Genomic DNA, 19319 nt, shown 5'->3' with positions numbered 1-19319 from the left:
AGTGCCAGAGGTGCGGGCAACTGAGCAGCTTGCTCACTGGAGACGTGGATTAGTATGAGGCCAGGGATAGGGACTATGTGCGCTTCGTGGGCCTGGCTGTGGGCCTGGGATGCCCCCCAAGAAGCACAGGTATGCCCTTGGGAGACATGAGGCCTTGACCTTCCCGTGAACGAGGTTCAACTCCAACTCCAAAATAATGTTATAGAAATTCTTTATTAGACAAAAATAGACTCTTTGTTTTCCCCCTATTCATGTGATCCCACTCTGATCTCTCTGCTCGGTGGGGGGAGGCAGAGGAGGGAGTGCCTTGCTCTCCTCACCTCTTACGCCTCTCCCTGCCAGGCTGGGACCTGCCACTGGGCAGAGCTGGCAGGCCCGTCACCCTCCAGGCTGATGTTCTCCTGCAGGCGGGGCTGTCCAGAGATCCCCTCCAGGGTTCCAACTGCTGCCTCCTCACCCTTCACACGCCCATCTCTGCCATCTGCTCACATGCAAAGTCATCTCACAGGCCTATCCAGTTGGCTTAGCAGGCTGGGGCAGGGAAGGAGAGCAGTGTCCCAGGCTGAGGCCCATTACCCCTTCCTATGGGGGGTGGTGGCTGGCTCCTGGGTCTCCTGCGCCCGGGCCAGGGGAAGTGAGGACTGTGGGGTGCTGAGAGGCGTGCGGTGTTGAGGTGGGCTCTGAGCTTGTGGCCTGCCTTCACTTTCTCTGGCCCAGTAGGACTTTGGTGATGAAGGTGACAATGGCACCTGCAGGCTGATCTGGGTCAAGCTCTGCAAAGAGGTGACACACATTCTCCCAGGGGCTTCCCGGCTTCTTGGCCACGAAACCAAAGATCCTAGGGATACAAAGCAGGGTGGGGAGGGGGCTCAGCATCCCTTCCACAAAAGACAGCAAAGCCAGGGTTGGGGAGGAAGGGTGCGCCTCAGTCCCAGGGAGGGAAGGGGTGGTACTTGTGGAGGCTTACTTGGAGGTTGTCCCGTCAGGGTTGGCCCATCTGAAGAAAGAGAAGAACCATGAAGAAATGCACCCGGGGTGTAGCTACCGAAGGAGGGCTGGGGCTGGGGGCTGCCCGGTCTGGGGGGCCTGACGGGAATATGGGGCTGTGCTCACCTCCGGTCCTGAGGATCCGTGCTGGAGAAGGTGATGCTGTTCACTGGGTAATGGCGGCGAAAGAAGAGCCTTCAAGGAGGATCGTGGGGAAAGTCAACAACAGCCAGAAACGGGTCTCCGGGGTCCCTGGGGGTTCAGCGCACATACTCACTTCCTTTGGTTGTCTGTCAGTGTAATGCCCTGGGCCGAGACCTTGAAGTGGACGATTGCTGGGGTGGCCCGGGGGCTGCAGCTCAGAGCTGCTGAGCTGGCCCGGGCCACTGCCTGGGGGCCCGTCAGTGACTCCGTCTCCACTGAGGTCAGGTAGAGCACACTGCAGGCTAGGAGACAGGAGAGGGCTGGAGGGAAGCACTGGCTTCACCAGCACCCATATCTGTCTTCCCCTATCCCTCCACACCCCTGGCTCTCGCCCTTTCCCCCATCAGTGCTGCTCAAAAGTTGTTAGAATCACAGGTCACCTGTTAAAAAGGCAGATTCTACAATTCCCCAGATCTACAGTCAGGAATGCTGGACAGAGGCCCAGGAATCTGCATTCTAACAAGGCCATCCCCAACCCCCACCAAGATTTTCAAGTTCATGACTTTGGGGTCTTAGTCTGAAGACCCCCTTCTACCCTCACTACAAATAGAAGGACCCGCCCACCTCCAGGCCTTTCAGCACCTCCTGCCTGCATCTGTAGTGCCCCACTAGGTGCCCAGGGAGAGGGAAGAAGGGAGGGGAGATCCCTACCAGCACCCTGACGGAGGAGGTCTGCGGCTGTGCTCATGTTGGCGGGCACTGGGGCCTCTGGGGTCTCCTCTAGAGGATCTGAGGGAAATGAGGGCCAACAGGGAAGGTCAACAGGGAGCCACATTCCCCAGGGACTGGAAAACTCTTTGCTGGTCCCACTGGAAGGCAGGCTGGGAGCCAGGGCCTGGAGGGTACTGCCTTGGGCTGCAGCAGGTGAGGGGAAGTGGGAGGACTGACCACGAGACACCCACCTTTGCTGGGAATGCGCAGGCAACAGGGCAGGGACAGCGGGGAGATGGAGTGCTGGGACACCAGGGCGGACAGGCTGCCTGCAGGGAGAGGTGAGAGGAGTCCTGCAGTGTCCCCAAAGATCCCCAGCTCTCCCTTCACCCTCCTGAGACCCTTTGGTCCTCCCAAAACCGACCCACTGGAAACTTCTTGGTCCATGCTGCTCACCAAAGTAGGGCTCACTGGGACAGCCCTTGATCTTCACCCCTTTGGGCCCAGTTTCAATGAGAAAATGGCGGACCAGCTGTTCCAAGGGGTCCCCTGAGGGGAGGGCAGAGGAAGGAAGGCTTTAGCAGATTTTGGGTCTCAGCTTTCTCCCCTGCTGGGATTCTTTCCAGAACTGGAGGGAGGTCCTGTTCTGCCTCTCCCCACAGAGAAGGGTCATGGCCCACCCCACCTTGTCTTGCCTCTGGTACCTCCCTCCACATCACTCCCTTTCTCCCTCAGGTTTGGGCATTCTGTACCTTTCCAGGGCTGGGCGCTGGGTGGCGGTGTGGCCACTTTGAGTGCCAATCCATAGGCTCCTTGGAATGAATGACTGTCTCTGATCAGGAAGGCCCCAGGATCCTTGTCTTTCAGTAGAGCAATGGCTGGGAGGATGTGGGAAAAATTTTCACAGTGGTGATTGAGCCCCACGGAGCCCTGTCTACCTCTGCTACCCAAGCTCCCTAGACCTCTTGCCCTGATGGCTGTGGTGTTTGGGGGCACCTGGGATGGAACTTTCAAGTTAAAAGGGCACTGACAGTGTTGAGTCAACCTCCTTGGGCCCAAAGCCCAGAACCACCTGCTAGTGAGAGAGACAGCCCAGGTAAACCTGATGAGACAGGGAGGAGGCACCAAGGGTGTCAACTGGAAGGATGGGTTCTTAAGCCAAGATGCAGCCGGGGGAGGCGGGTGGGAGGGGAGGGGCAAGCTGGCTTCTCACCTTGGTCACGGGACAGGTGTGGCTTGTACCAGAACTTGGATGTATCCTGGACGAACTTGACGTTGCTCTGGCTCTCTTGCATAGGAGGCTCTAGGACAGGGAGGGACCGAGCTTGGCCCCCAGTGCTTCCCAGTGCCCATGCCATGCCTCTCCTTGGGAGACAGGTTCTCACAAGGGGGTCCCACCCTCCTCAAGGCCTCCATACCTGGGGGCTGGGGGACATTATCCGAGAGCAGAGGTGCAAAGGTGACATGGTGACTGGTGCCTCTGGCTGGTGGTGATGCCTGCTCTGAGCTCCAGGGTCCTGGCTGTTGCCCAGGTTCCAGCAAGTGGCGCTTCTCGGGAAGTGGGGGCTGGGTGGGGCCATTGATGTCATAGGAGGCAGCCAGGGGGAAGGCAGGCGTGGGTGAGCTCTGAGATGGCTCTGAACTGGCCATGAGCCAGGGCATCTGGGTAGGCACAGGAGTGAGGGGGGACCCATCCGGACTATCTGGGGGATCTCGAAGTCCCTGCCAGGGGGCATGGCGGAGGCCAGGCAGCGTGGTGGGCACGGGGCCCCTCGGACTGGCACCATCGGAGCGGCTCCCAGGGCTCTTCTCCTGAGGCCAGTCACTGGGTGAGCTGGGCGGGGAGGTTGGGGAGAAGGGGCTAGGCACCGGAAGCTCTAGCCCGCTTCTTCCTGGCAGCTCGGGAGCCTTTTCAGCGCCTCCCTGGGGAACAGATGGCAAGGCCTCGCCAGGACTTAGTCTCTGAGTGGGCACCAAGGTGGGGGACGACGTGGTGTCCTGCCGTCGGGTGCTGCAGTTTGGGAGGGTAGACGGGTGGTCAGTAGGTAACTAGGGCTCCAGAGCCCCTGTGGGAGCTGCCCCCAGCCCCAGTTTGCCAGCTGCCTTGGAGCCTGAACAGCCCCAGCCTCTGCTCGTACCTTTCCTTGCCCTGGACTGGGCTGCTGGTGTGCAGGGGTGTGGAAGGCGCAGACAGCTCAGAAGAGGCACTGCACGGACCGTCACGGGGAGACCGAGGTAGGGTGCTGTGCCCGCTCGGGCCCTCCCTCCAAGAGCCTGGCTCAGGGGACTCTGTGGGAAAGGTGAGAAAAAGGGCTGTGAGTCAGAAGTCCCTTCTGTCCGGCTTAGCTCTCTCTCACCCTGTACCTTCCCCACCATCTTCCAGAACCCTCCTCTTCCCTTGGCACTCCCCACCCCAGCACCCTCACCTGCAGATGCCAAGGGGCCTGCTGGGGCCAGGTGCCCAGGCATGGGGTACCTGTCCCCTCCCTCCTCCGCAGGAATCTCGTAACTCAGCTTCCTGGACTGTGGGTAGGGCGGGCTGCCTGGGGATATGGAGCCAGCCCGTGGAGAGTGGGCGCCAGAACTGGGGTACCCTCTGCCCTCAGCTGGAGAGCCACAGCTGTGGGGCACCCGGCCGTATGCTGGGCAGTAACTGGGAACCGCTCCTCCATAGCTGTAGGTCACCAGGGCAGGGTACCCTGGGTGCCCATACCTGTTCTCAGGGCACATGGCATAGGAGCAGCCCTCATGCCCGTCCTCAGCCGCCTTGGGGGGTTTCAGGCAGCTGTAGTCGGGCATCGGGGCATGGTGATGGCCGCAGGCAGGCACCAGCAGGGGCAGCGGGTGCCCCGTCCGTACCGGGTGCAAGAGAGGCTTGCCGGCCTCGCCTGCCCACCCCTCTCCGGCCTCCCTCTCCAGCCGCAGCCCGTATAGGGCTGCAGTGGGCAGCGCCAGCTTCTCCTCACAGGCAGGGCACGAACACAGTGCAGGCAACCCGGCGTCCTCCAGGATCACCACCTCCCGATAGCCCGGGGCCCGGTAGCCGAAGTCCCCGGTGGCTGGTTTCCCCAGCTCGGGAGGGTAGGGATATGGCCCCTCGGACAGTGATCGGCAGAGGCGCCTCTTCTCCACGGAGGCCTCGGTGTAGCCCTGGGGGTGCCCCTCGTAGCCCCTGTAGGCCAGCCGCCGCCTGTCCAGGGTGCCCTCCGGCCGGTAGTAGCCCCCATTGGGGACCCCACAGGGCTCCCGGTAGCCTTGGCGGCAGGAGCAGTGGCGGCTGAGGCCAGGCCTGTGGCCTGAATACATCCCAAGGGGCGGGCCTGCACCCGTGGGGGGCTGCTCTTCGTCGTCTAGGATGGCTGTCTCTCGCCCAGCTCCCCGGCCCCCACTGGCCACGCCGCAGCCACCCAGGAGGCGGTCCAGCTCCTGCCGCTCAGCAGCTGTTGGGGGCGGCCGGCCAGGTGACTCGGCTGCGGGCTCCGTGGTCAGCGTGGACGAATGGCCAGAGTCACTGCTGACAGAGAGCATGGGGGGTGGAGGTGGCTCCGGAGAGGGCGCTGGCGGGGTCTGGCGGGGGGCCCGCTGCACCTGGGCGTAAGGACTGCCATCCAGGGGTCCTCGGGTGTGGGTTGGGGAGCCTGAGTGGGGAGAGGACCGGGGAGGGAGGGCAAGTGGGGAGATGGAGAGACAGAGCAAGAGAGCAAGTGAATGAGAGGGGACCGTGCAGGAGACTAGTGCTCCAGGGTGTCTCTTGGGAGGGGGAATCTGCCAGGGAAGAAGGAGTGTGCCCCCAAACTTACACCTTCCACCACCCCTGGGCCTGCCCCACGCACCGTCCACACTGTCCTCGTGGTGCTGGTTGAAGTTCTCGTAGGAATCCCAGCGCACAGCGGGCTCCGCGGTGTTGTAGTCAACAGAGACCGAAGGCTCATTCCGTGGAGTGTTGCCTATGGGAGGTCCACCCAGGTGTTGGGGAGCACGGACCCAATCTTTAGCCCCGCCCCAAGGTTTGGCTCTTACCTTTGATCTTTTCAGGGCTGGAGGAGAAGACAAACTCCACTGAGGCTTGGAAGGGGAACCTCTCATCTGCGGGGAATGGACGGTGAGGAGCTAGGCCCCCTGCCTGCCTTCACCTGGGCTCCAGCCCCACATCTGTCTCCAACTCACCAGCCCAGGCCTCATCTAGCTGGTCCTTGGGGAAAGTGAGTCGTGGCCCGTGGATGGTGCACGTGTGGAACTGGGCTCGGAACACCAGGGTCCGGTCTGTCCCCCGGCCACCCTTGTGATAGCAGGTCACCTGGATGCAGGAATGGAGACTGAGGGTCAGGCCCTCCTGGCCACTTATGTCTCTTCTGTGCTTCCACCCTGGGGACTGTGTGGTCACAGCTCTGCCCCATCTCAACTCAAGGCGATAACCACCCCCCGACCCCTGACTAACTTTCTGCCCTGCAGTTTGCCTTGAACGGATGATTCGCCATAGACTATGCACCTGGCGGGATACAACATCACCCCTTGTAACGCCCTCCCCATGGCCCCCCTCACCATAACATCGCCTTTGAGGAGGAGGGCTGGCTCCAGGCTGATGCAAAGCTGCTGAGGCCCAGGGCCTGTGATGTGGCTGAGGAAGAGAGGACAAGGCAGAGGCTGAAATCTGGGGCACTTGGGCTGGGCCAGGGGTGGGGAGTATGAGGGCCAGGAGGAAGCTGGGAGACCGGAGTCTGAGCCCTGAGTGATAGACCTTGACCTTTAGCTGAGCATCAGCCTTTCCGTCTGTAAAATGGACTCCATGAGGGCATACGTTTCTGGATGCAGTGGCAGGAGCTGGGGGTGGTGAGGGGTGGGGGCTTGGGGAGGCTGGAGGAACAGGAAGCCAGGAGCAGGGGCCTGGGAACAGGGCACTCACTAGATTCCAGAGGTGTAGACCAGCTGCATGGACTGGTAGATCTTGAGGAAGGGCTGGAAGCCTGGAGGCGCAGAAAGGAGAAGGCATGTGGGGGCTGCTGAGGGGAGGGGATGGGGGACGGTCCTCCCTGTCAAGCACATCCTAGGCAGACTCACCAGTGCCAGGTTCAAAGGCTGGCAGCACAGGCACGAGCACGTAGTGCAGGAAGAGAGGGCTGCTGTTCATCCTGATGGAGCCAGACAGGAGGCCGCTGAAGTAGCTGATGTATCTGATAGGGAACGTGTCAGTGAGAACATAAGCCCCTCCCTCGGGGGGATCCCTTTGTATCATTTCTACTACGCACACCCCCCTCACCCTTAGAAGGCCTGCCCTTCTTAGCACTGCCTTCCCATCTTCCGGCTCACCAGAAAGTTCTTCCTTGCGTCTAACCTCAATCCCTCTTGTCTCCAAGGCTTGTAGTTGCTGGCCCCTTTGCCTAGAATGCCCTTTTCCCCCAGATCTCTGCTTCCCGTGACAGAGATGGGCTCTGACTGTCCTGCAAGCCTCTCTTTATCACAGGCTCTGTGAGAGCAGGGACCTCCTTCGTTCTGAATTATCAGCACTTGCTATAGTGCCCGGCACACAGAAGGTGCTCCCTTAGGGTATGCTGTATGAACGAGAGGATCTGGGCCCTGGGGCCACAAAGGGAGCAGCTCCTGCGGCCCATCCCCACCCAGGCTGCTCACCGGCGCTGGGAGGGCTGTAGCTCTGCCGCTACCTTGTCCTCGCAGAACTTCCTCATGGTGAGCGTGGCCAGTGCCTGGTCTGCCCTAGGGACCACAGGGGCAGTGTGGGGGATCAGGGGCAGGTATCCATCCAGGCCTCCCAACCCTAAGCCCCAGGGGAGGGTGGAAATGGGTGATCCCCCGAGTCTAGAGGAAGCCCAGAGCCATGGCGAAGAGGGCAAGAAACCCCACAGATAGTCACTTGACTAGTTGTTGGACCTCAGGCAAGTGTTCCCTGAGTTTTTAGTTTCCTCCTCTATAAAATGGGGCAATAAAACCATGTTATGGGTTGAATTTTGACTCCCCAAAACATATGTACCTCAGAATGTGACCTTATTTGGAAATAGGGTCGTTGCAGATGGAATTAGTTAAGATGTTATACTGGAGTAGGGATGAGCCCTTAATCCACTATGGTGCCCTTAGAAGAAGAGAAGAGACAGACAGACACACACACAGGAAGAAAGCCGTGTGATGACCCAGGCAGAGCTGGAGTGACACAGCAGCAAGCCAAGGAACACCAAGGATGGCTGGTCACCACCAAAAGCTAGAAAGAGGCAAGGAAGGGTTCTATGCAGAGTCTCAGTGGGAGTGCAGCCCTGTTGACACCTCATTTTAGACTCCTAGACTCCAGGACCGAGGCAACTAATTTCTGTGGTTTTAAGTCACTTAGTTTGTGCCACTTTGTTCCATCGGCCCCAGGAATCTGATGCCAACCCTCCACTGTGAACCCTGGTGAAGTACAAGTGAGAAAAAGGAGGTGGAAAGGCCAAGTTGATAGTAAATGGCTCTCTGAACACACAGAGGTGGGCTTCAAGGGAGACAGGCTCATCAAGGCCCACTGGAGGAAGGGTCACTGGGGAGTAAGGGGCCAGGGAGCCTCACCCTGCAGAGATCTTGCTGTAGTGCATGTAGGCAGAGACGATGACCCCGAGCTTGCCCTTGCTCCCCTGAGGACAGAGAGGGAGGAATGTTGGGCAAGCTGGGGCCCCAGGCTGAGAGCCCCCCAGCCCTTTGAACCTGAGGTCCCAGCCCACCTTGCAGTACAGTACGACCACATGCTGTGGGTCAGCACTGAGCCATGTCTCCATGGCTTTGCAGATGGAACACAGCTTGTCCAGCGGGGGTGCATGTAGCTCAGGCCAACCGAAGTCCTGGACCTGGGATGTGTGGGGGTACAACTGATGATGGGGACCACAGGCAAAAAGAGATGGGTGGGGATGGAAAAAGGACCAGGGGTAGGGGTCGCTTGAGGCCAAGGTCAAGGTACTGTTGGTTGTCCAAGACAGCCTCGACAATTTTCTTACAAGTACAATGGGCTGATGCCTGCTGCACCATGCTTTGGAGTGTCTCAAGTAATAAGTCACCTGGGAAAGTGCTTAAGAGCGAAGTAGATGCTAGTCGCTACTATTAGTGAGGAGGAGACTGGGGGCTTCAAGGGTGGGGCTCGATCAGTTGAATGGCTTTAATCCCCTCTCCTACCTTGGGGTTTAGGCGGGTCAGGTCATGTCTTTTCTCTGAAAGGTTGAAGAGCTGAAAGTAAAGGGGAGCTTTAGACAGAGGTGACCTCAAGGAGCGAGGCACAGTCCCCTGCCGTAACCCTAAAGCAAAGTCTTTCTTCTAAACGAGGAGATCGCGGTCCCTAGAGCCCGGTTTAGCCTTGACAGCCCAGAGGGGGTGTTCCCGATCGGCTCCCGCGGCCCCGCCCCCGTGCCTCGCCCCCCTGGGGCCGCGCCTCTGCGAGATTGGCGTCCGGTGCAGCTCCGCCCTTCTGGATCTCCCAGCCCTATCATTGGCCGACTGTGGAAGGCCCCGCCCCTCACCAGGTACTTGTCGCGGTGCTTGGATTGCAGCACGTGAGCCAGCTCGCGCAAGTGGCCCCGGTGTCGCTGTTCGTCGGGCCGCGCGGGGAAGGCGGCGGCCAGGATCCGCTCCGTCACGTAAGTGAGGTCCAAGTCCCAGCGGCGCTCCATAAGCGGGTCCAGGCTGAAGCTCCTAGGAGGGGGCGAAGGCTGCGTCAGGCTCGGGGGTGGGGCTCCCGATGGGAGCGGAGGGCGAGGCCTCGGGGGTTCCCAGGGTCGGTGGGGCCGCTTGCGGGCGGGGGCTTCCCCGGAGAGCTTCTCTGGGGGACGCTGCGCAGGGCGGAGATGGGGGACCACCCCGGCACCCTCACTTACCTGGGCAGAGTGCTGCGCTGCTTTGAGTGGTTCAGAGACTTGGTGGATCCCTGGTGGATGAGAGGAGACGGTGCACAAGTTCGGGTGTCCCCCCCCCTTCCCCGGTCTAGGCTCCCCGCTCCAGAGTCCCCAGACGAAACTTAGGTCCGTACTCCCAGAGCTACCTGCTTCCGTCCCCTCCTCCAGCATCACTCACCAGGTGCTCTATGCGCCTCACAGGGGCCGTGTTTCTCCGCTGGAGGGAGATGGAGAAAGCGAAGGGAGGGATTAGGGCGGGGGCAGGGACCAGCCTGGGGCTGGCGGAGAGGGCCCGCCTGCGTCCCTGTGGAGGCTCTACTGGGCGAGGGGACAGGAGTCCTAACCCCCAGCAGGCCCAGCAAGAAGAGCAGAGGTCTCATTTTTTCCCTCTCCACCCACAGTAGTCCATTCGAGTTAACCCCCTGGGGGCCCCCGGTCTGTGGCCACCAGACCTTGGGACACCTCAGCCAGGTTCCATGCCTCCCTCACTTCATCTCAGAGCGCACTCACCAGCTCCGCAGGGGGCAGGGCCTGACAGGACGAAGTCACCTGGAAGGGGACCGAGTGAGGCACTGAGCTCCTGGTGCGGTGGGCTCTCCTGGGCTCGAGGACGGGGCTACCCTCGGCCTCAGCAAGGTGGAGGGGCTTTCCACAGATGGGCGCACACTCCAGCTGAGGTTCCTCTGTTTAAGAGAACCTCCCCTCTGGCCTCTTGGTCTCCCACCCCTGGGCCCCCCATTTGTTGCTCTTGGCTCCCAGCCCCCTTCCCACACAGACCCCCATTCATCCAGCTGCGGGCAAGGGTTATATATAGAGCCGTGGAGGCAGGCCATGGCCAGGAGCGGACACTGGCCTCTTTCACCGGGAGACCCCGCCCCTGGGCACACAGCTCCCCCAGACCAACTCCAAGCCCTGGGACCCCCCACACTGCAGGACGAGGACCAGGGAACTTCTGCAGAGATGGGGCTGTCTCAGGTCCCCAGTGGACAGTGGTGCTATCTTGTACTTTCTGCTCAGCCTTTTCCAGGGCCTAGGACGAGACCCACCCAGGCATCCTGAGGACCCTTCCCCAGAGGGAAGGCACAGCCCATCCGGCTGCTCAAGTCTTTGAAATCCTGCTCACCCACCCACCCACCCCACCCTTCCTCCTCCTCATTCTCCTCCTCTTCCCCACCCCCATCCTCTCGCCAGCTGCAGCCTGGGCACAGCACCAAGACAAACGCTGTCTCCTGTCCACCGGCCTGGGCCAGCCCTCCAGGGGGTGGAGTAGGGTGGTTCTTAAAGGGCCCAGTACAACACCCTCTCCCACCCCAGCAGAGGTTCCCCAGTGATGAGCTGGGTGGAGGGGTTGATGTCAGTGTGGCCAGAGAAGCCTGTTTCAGAGCGAGGGATTCCAGTCCCCCTTTCCCAGTCAAGCACCCACCTTTGCTTCACATTTTCTATGTGTTGCCACCTTGCAAACTAGAGAGGGATGGTGCAGAGAAGAGAGAGGTTAGCAAGGGCCTTTTGGGGGCACCCCTCCCCCCATCTCCCCAGGCCCTGGGACCAGATCTTGGGACTTCCACAAATGTGTTGAGATGGAGTGGGGGTAGGGGCAGGGGCAGTTCAAGGGAGGCATACGGCAGTGGGTAGTACTACCCAGGCCAGGGAGGGAGGGAAGTCCACATAACAGGTCACAGTGGGGAAGTGGTGGGGAGCAGTGGGTCTCCTGGGTTCTGGGGTAGTTGGTTGTCTGTCATGGGGAGCAAGTCCTGTTTGGAGGGGAGGCAACTGCCTCCTGGCTCCTGTGTTGCCCGGTCCAGGGGTAGCAGGCTCATTATGATTTCCGTGAGTTTGCCTGCTGCGGTTGTGCCCAAAGTGGTGCTGGGTGGAGGGTCTCAGTCACAGGACAGGGCACCTCACCTCTGCAGGAGACGCCAGTCCCATCGATGGTCACCTTACACACTGCACAGACTGGTGGCTTCTTCCGGAAGACCTTCTCTCGGAAGCTGTGTGGCTCAGCTTTCCTGGGCTGGGAGTGGAGGGACACATGGGCAGAGGTATCAGATCAGTTCTCAGTGGCCCCACCTCTGAGACTGAACCAGGGTCTTAGCATGGCACTGGTTTCTTGCTCTCTCCGTCCTGATAAAGCTCCCACACTCCTAAGACGCACTTGGCCACACCTGTTTCCAGGCCACTGTGGGGCCTGTCTTTGATGGTGTGTGGGATCTAGCCCCTTGCATCAGCCCAGCTGGGTCACCTCCTGATCACTCAGGCCCCTCATGTGGCCCTGGTGTGTGAGACCCTTGTGGTCACTGCCTCCCGAAGTGCTGGAGCTTTTCTCCTGGTTGGGGGTGCTAACTTTGCTGTACAAAGGTTCCCTGTTTCTCCTCCCATATACCCTCCCCAGATGATGGTCCCCGTGGAGAGTGAGCAGGAGGGGAGTCCGACACGAATGTAGGATGTCAGTCACGTGACACCCAGACTGACCTGGCAGGAGTGGCCTCAGCCAGTCCTACTCCCCTGGCTCCCGCTGTCCCCACGCTCCAGACAGCTGACATGCCCTCCTCCCCCTACTGTCAGAACAACATGTTTACTCAGTGTGCATTGAGGCGGCAGGCAGCAATTGTGTAAGGAGGGGGTGGTGATGCTGGAGGGACAGGCAGACAGAGGCGGCACACTGAGGGAGACATTTAGCTGCCTTGCTACTTTTGGATGTAGGGAGCACCCCGTCATTTGTGGAGGTTCAAGTGGGATTCCAGCATGGAATATAAGAAGGGATGGACTAGATGCCCTGTTAGACCCCCTCCCTACCTGGAGTGCAGTGAGGCAGGGATGCCCTCTCATGGCCCTGAAGTCCCATCTCTCCCACTGTGGGTTCACCTCACTCACCCTCTGTCTGGGGACTGTACGTGTCTTCTCCCTTTTACCCATGTTTCTCCTCCATAAGGAGTTCAAGTCCCCCCCACCCCCATAATAGTCTCATGTTGCCCTGAGCTGCTGCTTTTGGAGGTAAGGCTGAGAAAATACGGGGAAATGGAATGACAGGCCTCCAGGTTCCCCATCCTGGGGACCCAGGCAGCACTTTTGGTCTCTTGGCTGTTCCAAAGCAGCTGGATTAAACCCCAACTGAACTGTCTGGACCAACCTAGTCAGACCCATTAGGAAAGCTGGGTGCATTCTGGCACTAACAGTGCACACAGACGATATCAGGGGAAAGCAAAGCCCCAGTGTCTAAAGCTGCCACCACCCTCTGTTTGCCACTGCCCCTCCATTTCCCCCAAACTTCTTAGCTCAGGGAAGGGGCCTGATCTCTTAGCCTTGCTCTGGGGCTCTGGGTGGGACCTGGAAAAGTGCTACCATGAAGTCTGTATACCTGAGTGCAGGTATAGAGGTGAGGATCCCCAGGGTCGCCATCAATTAGGGCAGGGAAGCTGAAGGAGCCAAAGCAGACACCAGATTCTGCCCTAATCCAGACTTCTGCTGCTCACACCACAGCCTGGTCGGCTCCAAAGAGGCAGTGTGGTGAGGGCATGCAGGGTGGTGGTGGGGGGGGGGTCTGGCCTGAGTCCTGGTCCCCTCCCCCACTGCCCATACCTCCTCCCCTGCCCCTCCTCTGCCCAGCCAGCGGGCACTCCTACCCTGTTGCTGGCCCGGCTGCTGTCCCTCCTCCCCAGGGCTCTGAGCAGCCTCTCCACGGGGCCGCTGGACTTCATGATGTCTGGCTGGCTGGGGTGCTGACTGCGGGCCTGAACAATGCTGGGGCCCGGCCCGGGGCTTCCTGGAAGCGGCCTGGCGGAGGCAGCTGCTTCCCCTGGGTGGAGGGTAGGCTGTCTGGCTGGTGTGAGGAGAAGCCCGGCCCTGGAAGTGGAGGGGAGTGCAGGCGGGAAAGGGGCAGGTCGCTGCTCCAGGAAGTGGGGGGGGGGGGGGGGGTGGGGGAGGCCAGGAGATCAGATTCCCAGGATCTACCCTGCTGGGAGTGTCAGTCCAGGATCTTTTGCCCCCAGTCCCCTGGCTCTGGAGCTGCCCCTGTCCTGGGATCCACCCTATCCAGGGATCAGCAAGGATCCCGAGATCCAGCCCCCGATGGGGCGGGGTTGGGGGGGGGGGGGGGGGGGGGGGGGGGGGCTGTGTGTGAGGATTTAGGTCTTAGGGCAGGGCTCAAGGGCCAGTGGGGAACACTGTGTCCCTGACCAGGCCAGCCTCCCAGCCTGAGCTCTCAGGCTCTCAGGGGACCTCTGGTGGGGAGGAAGAGGGAGCTAGGAATCACTACTCCAGCTAGGCCAGAATCAGGAGTGCATCCTGAGGGGCAGGGAAAATAAACTGAGGGCCAGCTTCCCGCCTCAGTTTCACTGGTTGTGAAATAGGAAAAGGAGAACACATACTACCTCCTCCATCCCTCCCATACACACTGGAAGGCCTAATTCCAGCCAAAAGAGTGTTCTACCCACAGGAGTGCTCCATTCTCCTGCTCCAGCCCAAGGTGCTGGAGGCTCTCTCCTGAGAGCACCGCAGCAGCTCTGCTCCTGACAGTCCTCCCTCCCTCCCCCGCACCCCACCCCACTTCCTCGAACCCCCATTACTTAGCTTCTTCCTGCCAGACTTCCCAGATCCCTAGCCCCTCTTCCCAGTCCTGCTATGTAGGCCCTCCACCCAGGTCCTAGGGCTGGGCCCTATCTGCACTGCACCCCTCCAACACCCCAGGCTGAGTATTACCTTCATGGCTCTCCTAGCTCTGCTCTCCTTCCTCAGCAGCTGTCCCAGGGCCTAAGGACTGACAGGAGGCTTCCCCCTCCCAACACATACTCCACCTCCCTCTGAGGGCCTCCTGCCTCCCTCCTGGGAGTATGGCCAACTTCCTGTCCCAGGAGTCAAGGGAAGGAGGTGGACTGGGGCCTTGGAAGTGTGTGTGTGTGGGGGGGGGGGGGGGGGGGGGGGGGGTCTTCCAGAAAGAGGGGGGGGGGGGGGGGGGGGGGGGGGAGGGATAGAATCTTCCAAAAATATATGGGGTTAAGGGCCAGGGGGTCCTCAGCCCCAAGTCTTGGACAGCAGCCCTTTGACTGGTTGGAGCTGTCACTTGAAAGAATGTGCAAATATGCCTCTCCTCATTTGCATGGTATTTACTGAATGTACCAGAGCTCAGGCTTCTCCCACCAGGTCCTCAGACTTGCCTCTCCCTCCTTCATGCCCGAGGGACTGGTCTAATCCTGCCATCTCTGAGATGAGCTCCCCTATGAGAGCCCACTCGGGACACTTCTTTGGACCTGCCTGGCATGGGCCTGGGCTGAAGCTTCGCCTTTGAAGCCCTAATTCTCCTTTCAGGTCAGGAAGTCTGTCCCCAGAGTACCTTGGGCAGGGAGATATCTCTGGTCAGGCTTGGGCCCCTAGCTTGTAACTGGAGAGGGGCACTGGCTCTGCGACCCACTCCCATCCCATCAACCATGGCTGGGTCCCAGGACATTCCAGGCCCGTGGCCAGTGTTGGCAACTGGGTCTGGCCCGGTCCAGTTGGCAGCCAAGCTGCAGGAGAGGAGGAGCATTGTGGTGGGTGGGTAGGTTGGGGTGGCCTTTCTCTGCTCTTGTTGCACGTACCTTGACCAGGATACCCCTTCAGCATTCTTCCTTATGTACCAGCTGTCCCCAGAGGAGCTGTAAGGTCCCCTCACACGGTAGTTCCCTCTGGGGGACTCACTAACCCCTGTGTGGGTTGGCCAGGGAAGCATGGCTTTGAGTCTCTCCCCACTCCGTGGGGCGCCTCCGAAGTGAGATGGAAATGGGGAATGCCAGAGTTGAGAGAAAAGGAGCTCAAAGGGGCAGGGCTGGAAGACATGGCCAGACCCCCTAGGACCCTCGCCCTCCTCCTCCTGCCTGGAACATTCGGAGCCTGTTAGTCTCTCCCCCAGCCTGGCCCCCTCTCACTCGAAGCCTTGGGTTTGTTTGGAGAAACCCCTCCACCCACACTCCCCCTTCCTGGAAATAGCTGTGGTTGGATGAGAGGCTGGGAGCCCAGCCGCGGAGGAGGGGTGAGGCCCCGGGAAGGAGAGGCGGGATATATGAGTGCGCCCGGAGGGATCTGTAGAATTGAGGGGAGAAGCAGAAAGGGGGGCTGAGGAGTGGGGCTGAAAAATCGAACCAGCCTCAGTCTCCCCAGAAGTGAACTAGAAAAGGAAAAGCCTCGCATACATTCTCTCGGGCCAGGCCGGCGCGCAGCCTCCCGTTCCCGCCCAGGTCCCCGGCCCGCATGTGGGGGCAACGTGCGCCCCGTGGCGGTCGGGGCGCCCAGGACGCGCGAGGGCGGGACAGCAGTGCGACCGGGGGCCGCGCCCCGCCCCCTGGTCCCCTGCTGGGCTTCCCGCCGCTGGGCGCGCCGCGGCCCGCCCGCCCGCCCGCTCCCCGGCCCCTGGCCCCCGGCCCCCGGCCCCCAGCCCAACCTCCGGCGCGGCCTCCCCGGGCCCCCGGGTCCCCGAGCCCCCGGCCCGCCCCGTCCCGCGTCCCCTGGCGACCGGCCCCGCCCGGCCGCCGTGACGCACCGGCCGCCGCCCTCCCGCCCCGCGCCGTGCGGCCACTCACCTGCGGGGGGCGCCCGGCGGGGCGGGGGCGCGCCGGGGCGGGGCAGCAGCAGGGGGAGCCCCCGGGCCAGCCCATCCCGCCTGGCCCGCGCGGAGCGGACGCCGAGGAGGCGGAGGAGGCGGGAGCGGGCGCCGCGCTCGCCCGGGCTCCCTCCCGCTCCCGCCGCGCCCCGCGCCCGCCCTCGCTCCCTCCCGCGCTGCTCTCCTCCCTCCTGCCGGCTCCAATCCCCACGTTCCCCCGCTCCCCGCCCCTCGGCCGTCTCCTGCTCCCTCTCGTCCTCCCCGCCTTCTGCGGGCCCGCGCTCCCAGGGCGCAGGGCGAGGAGGGACGCGGAGGCTGGCACAGGGGCGCACGGAGACAGGAAGAGACCGGGATGGGGAGAGCGGGAGGAGGCGGACACGGAGGACACACGGACGGGGAAGGCTCCGAGCCCGAGACAGACGACCCCGGCAGGACACAGCAAAAATCAAAACAGAACGCAGGAGCCAGACAGACACAGAAGAAAAAGTGGCCATAGGTCCAGAAGGCATTAGAAACGCTACAGAGAGCTGTCGCGGCCTCTCTCAGTCGTCCCCTCCACAGGAGAGTATTTGGGATTGAGCCTGACCCCTAAGTCAGGACCCACCCTCGGCCTGGTCTGGTGGGGCCCGTGCCACCTACCCCACGGGGAGCCAGACTCAGATCAAGATGCCTGCTGTTCCTGGTGTCCCAAGACGCTGGACACCCTTCCCTAGTCCTCTGCCACCGGGGAGACATCCTGGCCACCTCTTCTCCCCTAAGGATTCACAGCCGAGGACTTCCACGTCAAGTTCAAGCTCCCACCCCCTAAGCAGCTCCAGTCGGCTCATCCATCACTCTGCCTTGGAGCTGGACCTGGATGGTGATGCCCACTCTCTGAGCCTAGAACAAGAAAGTCTTCCTCCTATTTAAGTCCCAGGTGTTCCAGTGGAAATAGAAGTTCAGTCTGTGGTCTGCCATTCCCTTATGCAGTGTCTGGATCTGGTACTGGATAGAAACGAATGGGCCCTGGGGTGATTTGAGTTGTGTCAGCCTGGGGGGGAAGGTAGAGGGAAGGGATGTTTTTCTAGAAACTCCGAATAGATTCGCATTCTCAGATTCATCGGTGTTTTCTAGTATTGAGCACTTCCTCACCCTCCCTCCTGCCCTTCCTCACCCTCCCACTGGATTTTCCATGATGCAAACTGGTGTGTGTGTGTGGTGGTGGTGGTGGGGGCGTGGATTCTGAGAAGCCAGTGCCCAGGGCTCAATGTCCAATGCCCGCTGAAGGCAGCCAGTACCACCAGCTCCAAGGCCCTTTGTCCCTCCCTGTCTCAGCTCTCAACTGGGTCATCTCTGTGCTCCTCTTGCCTTTGGCAAAGGCTGAGAAGTCTGGTTCTGATTCCAGTCTGGCAGCTTGGGAGAGACATGGTGACAAAGTGGGTCCCTCAGAGACTGGCATTTGGAAGGGGTGGGTGTGGCTGGGACTGGGGAGCCTGGATCTTACTGCTTGTGGCTGGTTTCATGTCTAGTAGGCAGTCTGCTAAGAGGTTAGAGCAGCAGGAACCACTGGAGGGAGGGCGGGGTGAGGGGCAGAGGGTTTGGAATTGTGTGGGAGGGGAAGAGGGGGAGGCACTGGGAGGAGGGGGGAGGCCAGAGTTTGGGGAACCCCCAAAGAGAGCAACAGTTATCAGAGGCTAGTGAAGAGGGGGCAGGGGTAAGGGTCATTCTGTGTATTTTGGGAAGATTTGATTATGTAATCAAGATAACACAGGAAAATTTGCTCATTTCTTTGGAGTCTATAGCTAACTCTTTTGTTTTTAAATTAAAAAAAATTTTTAGGGGCACCTGAGTGGCTCAGTGGGTTAAAGCCTCTGCCTTTGGCTTGGGTCATGATCCCAGGGTTTTGGGATTGAGCCCTGCTTTGGGCTCTCGGCTCAGCGGGGAGCCTGCTTCCCTTCCTCACTCTCTGCCTGCCTCCGTGCCTACTTGTGATCTCTGTCAAATAAATAAATAAAATCTTAAAAAAAAAATTTTTTTTAAAGTAGACGCCATGTCTAGTGTGGAGCCCAGTGAGGGGCTTGGACTCATGACCCTGAGATCAAGACCTGAGCTGAGATCAAGAGTCAGACACAACCGACTGAGCCACCCAGGGGCCCCTTTATAGCCATCTCTTTTAAAATCTTGTCCCTCCCAGAGTTCAGTAGGGGTCATTGGCTAGGTGACTGGGATGCCTGCTGAAGGGGTAGGTTCTAAGTTTTATTTATTTTTTAAGCTTCTTTATTTAAGTTAACTTTACTCCCAGTGTGGGTCTTGAACTCAAGACCTGTAGATCAAGAGTCCCACGCTCTTCTGACTGAGCCAGCCGGGCACCCCAGGTTCTAATCTTTAAAGGTACCAAGGGAGAGACTGGGACTTAGAAAATAGGCCCTTGATTGGATCCCCTAGCTGGGGGCAGGGCTGAGCCTCACGATCCTGCTGGTGGTGTTGCCCCTGAGAGGAACTTCTAAGGTTCCAAGGAATTGGGAGTTACAAGATGGGTAGCTGAACTTCCAGCTCAGACTTGAGGGACCCGGGAAACAGGTGGTTAGGGGCCTGCCAGAGGGAAGATGATGAGGAAGGTTGAAAGTGAAAAAGTATATATAGGAGGTGGCTTGGTGGGAGTGAAATTAACGTGGGTGGCATATGGAGCCAGCCAGACATCCTGACTACCACTCCAGAGTGGCGAGTGGTGGGAGCCTCTGAAGGGAGGGGAAAGGGAGCAGAAAGGATGGTGTTAGTAAAGGTGGAACAGAGTTTCAGGAACCCCCCCTGACCCTTTCCTCCATGCAGGTTTTCTTACCTTGACTATGCAGAGGGCAGCCCATCTGGGGACTGAAGGCTGAACCCCCTCTTCCGAGCTCTGGGGAGGTCCCATGCCTGTGATAGTGTGTGCTCAGATCCTCTGGGTGGGGGAACATCGGAGGGCCTTGAGGGGCATGGGCTGTCCTTTGGTGGAGGGTTTGGGTGCTGGGAACCAGGAAGAGCAGGGGAAGGGGCAGAGCTGAGACCAGAGACGGATCTGCTGGCAGAGG

The 19319-nt window shown here is 60.3% G+C and overlaps 1 protein-coding gene across 4 annotated transcripts; it reads right to left on the bottom strand.

Moving 5' to 3' along the window:
• Positions 1-194: 194 nt before the first annotated feature.
• On the bottom strand, positions 195-17807 carry TNS2 (tensin 2). 4 transcript variants are annotated; one of them, XM_059403199.1, is made up of 29 exons: positions 16250-17807; positions 11604-11712; positions 11125-11162; positions 10212-10250; positions 9880-9918; positions 9684-9733; positions 9330-9501; positions 8989-9039; positions 8544-8666; positions 8392-8456; positions 7471-7554; positions 6901-7013; positions 6746-6806; positions 6385-6460; positions 6010-6139; positions 5863-5928; positions 5676-5789; positions 4269-5480; positions 3981-4131; positions 3261-3853; positions 3056-3145; positions 2595-2720; positions 2299-2391; positions 2094-2171; positions 1843-1920; positions 1265-1433; positions 1114-1182; positions 968-997; positions 195-838 (listed from the first exon to the last, which is right to left on the bottom strand). In XM_059403199.1, exons 1-29 carry the CDS (start codon positions 16322-16324, stop codon positions 700-702), a joined length of 4233 nt encoding a protein of 1410 aa, XP_059259182.1. In that variant the 5' UTR covers positions 16325-17807; the 3' UTR covers positions 195-699. The 4 variants fall into 4 exon arrangements, with proteins under 4 accessions (XP_059259182.1, XP_059259183.1, XP_059259180.1 ...); XM_059403200.1 differs by lacking the exon at positions 16250-17807 and adding an exon at positions 14397-14457; XM_059403197.1 differs by lacking the exon at positions 16250-17807 and adding an exon at positions 13322-13535.
• Between the last annotated feature and the right edge of the window lie 1512 nt (positions 17808-19319).

Source organism: Mustela nigripes, chromosome 6, assembly GCF_022355385.1.
Source record: "Mustela nigripes isolate SB6536 chromosome 6, MUSNIG.SB6536, whole genome shotgun sequence".
In the NCBI taxonomy this organism is placed as follows: Eukaryota; Metazoa; Chordata; class Mammalia; order Carnivora; family Mustelidae; genus Mustela; species Mustela nigripes.
The sequence above is the reverse complement of the archived record's forward strand: the minus strand, read 5'-3'. Positions and strand labels throughout refer to the sequence as shown.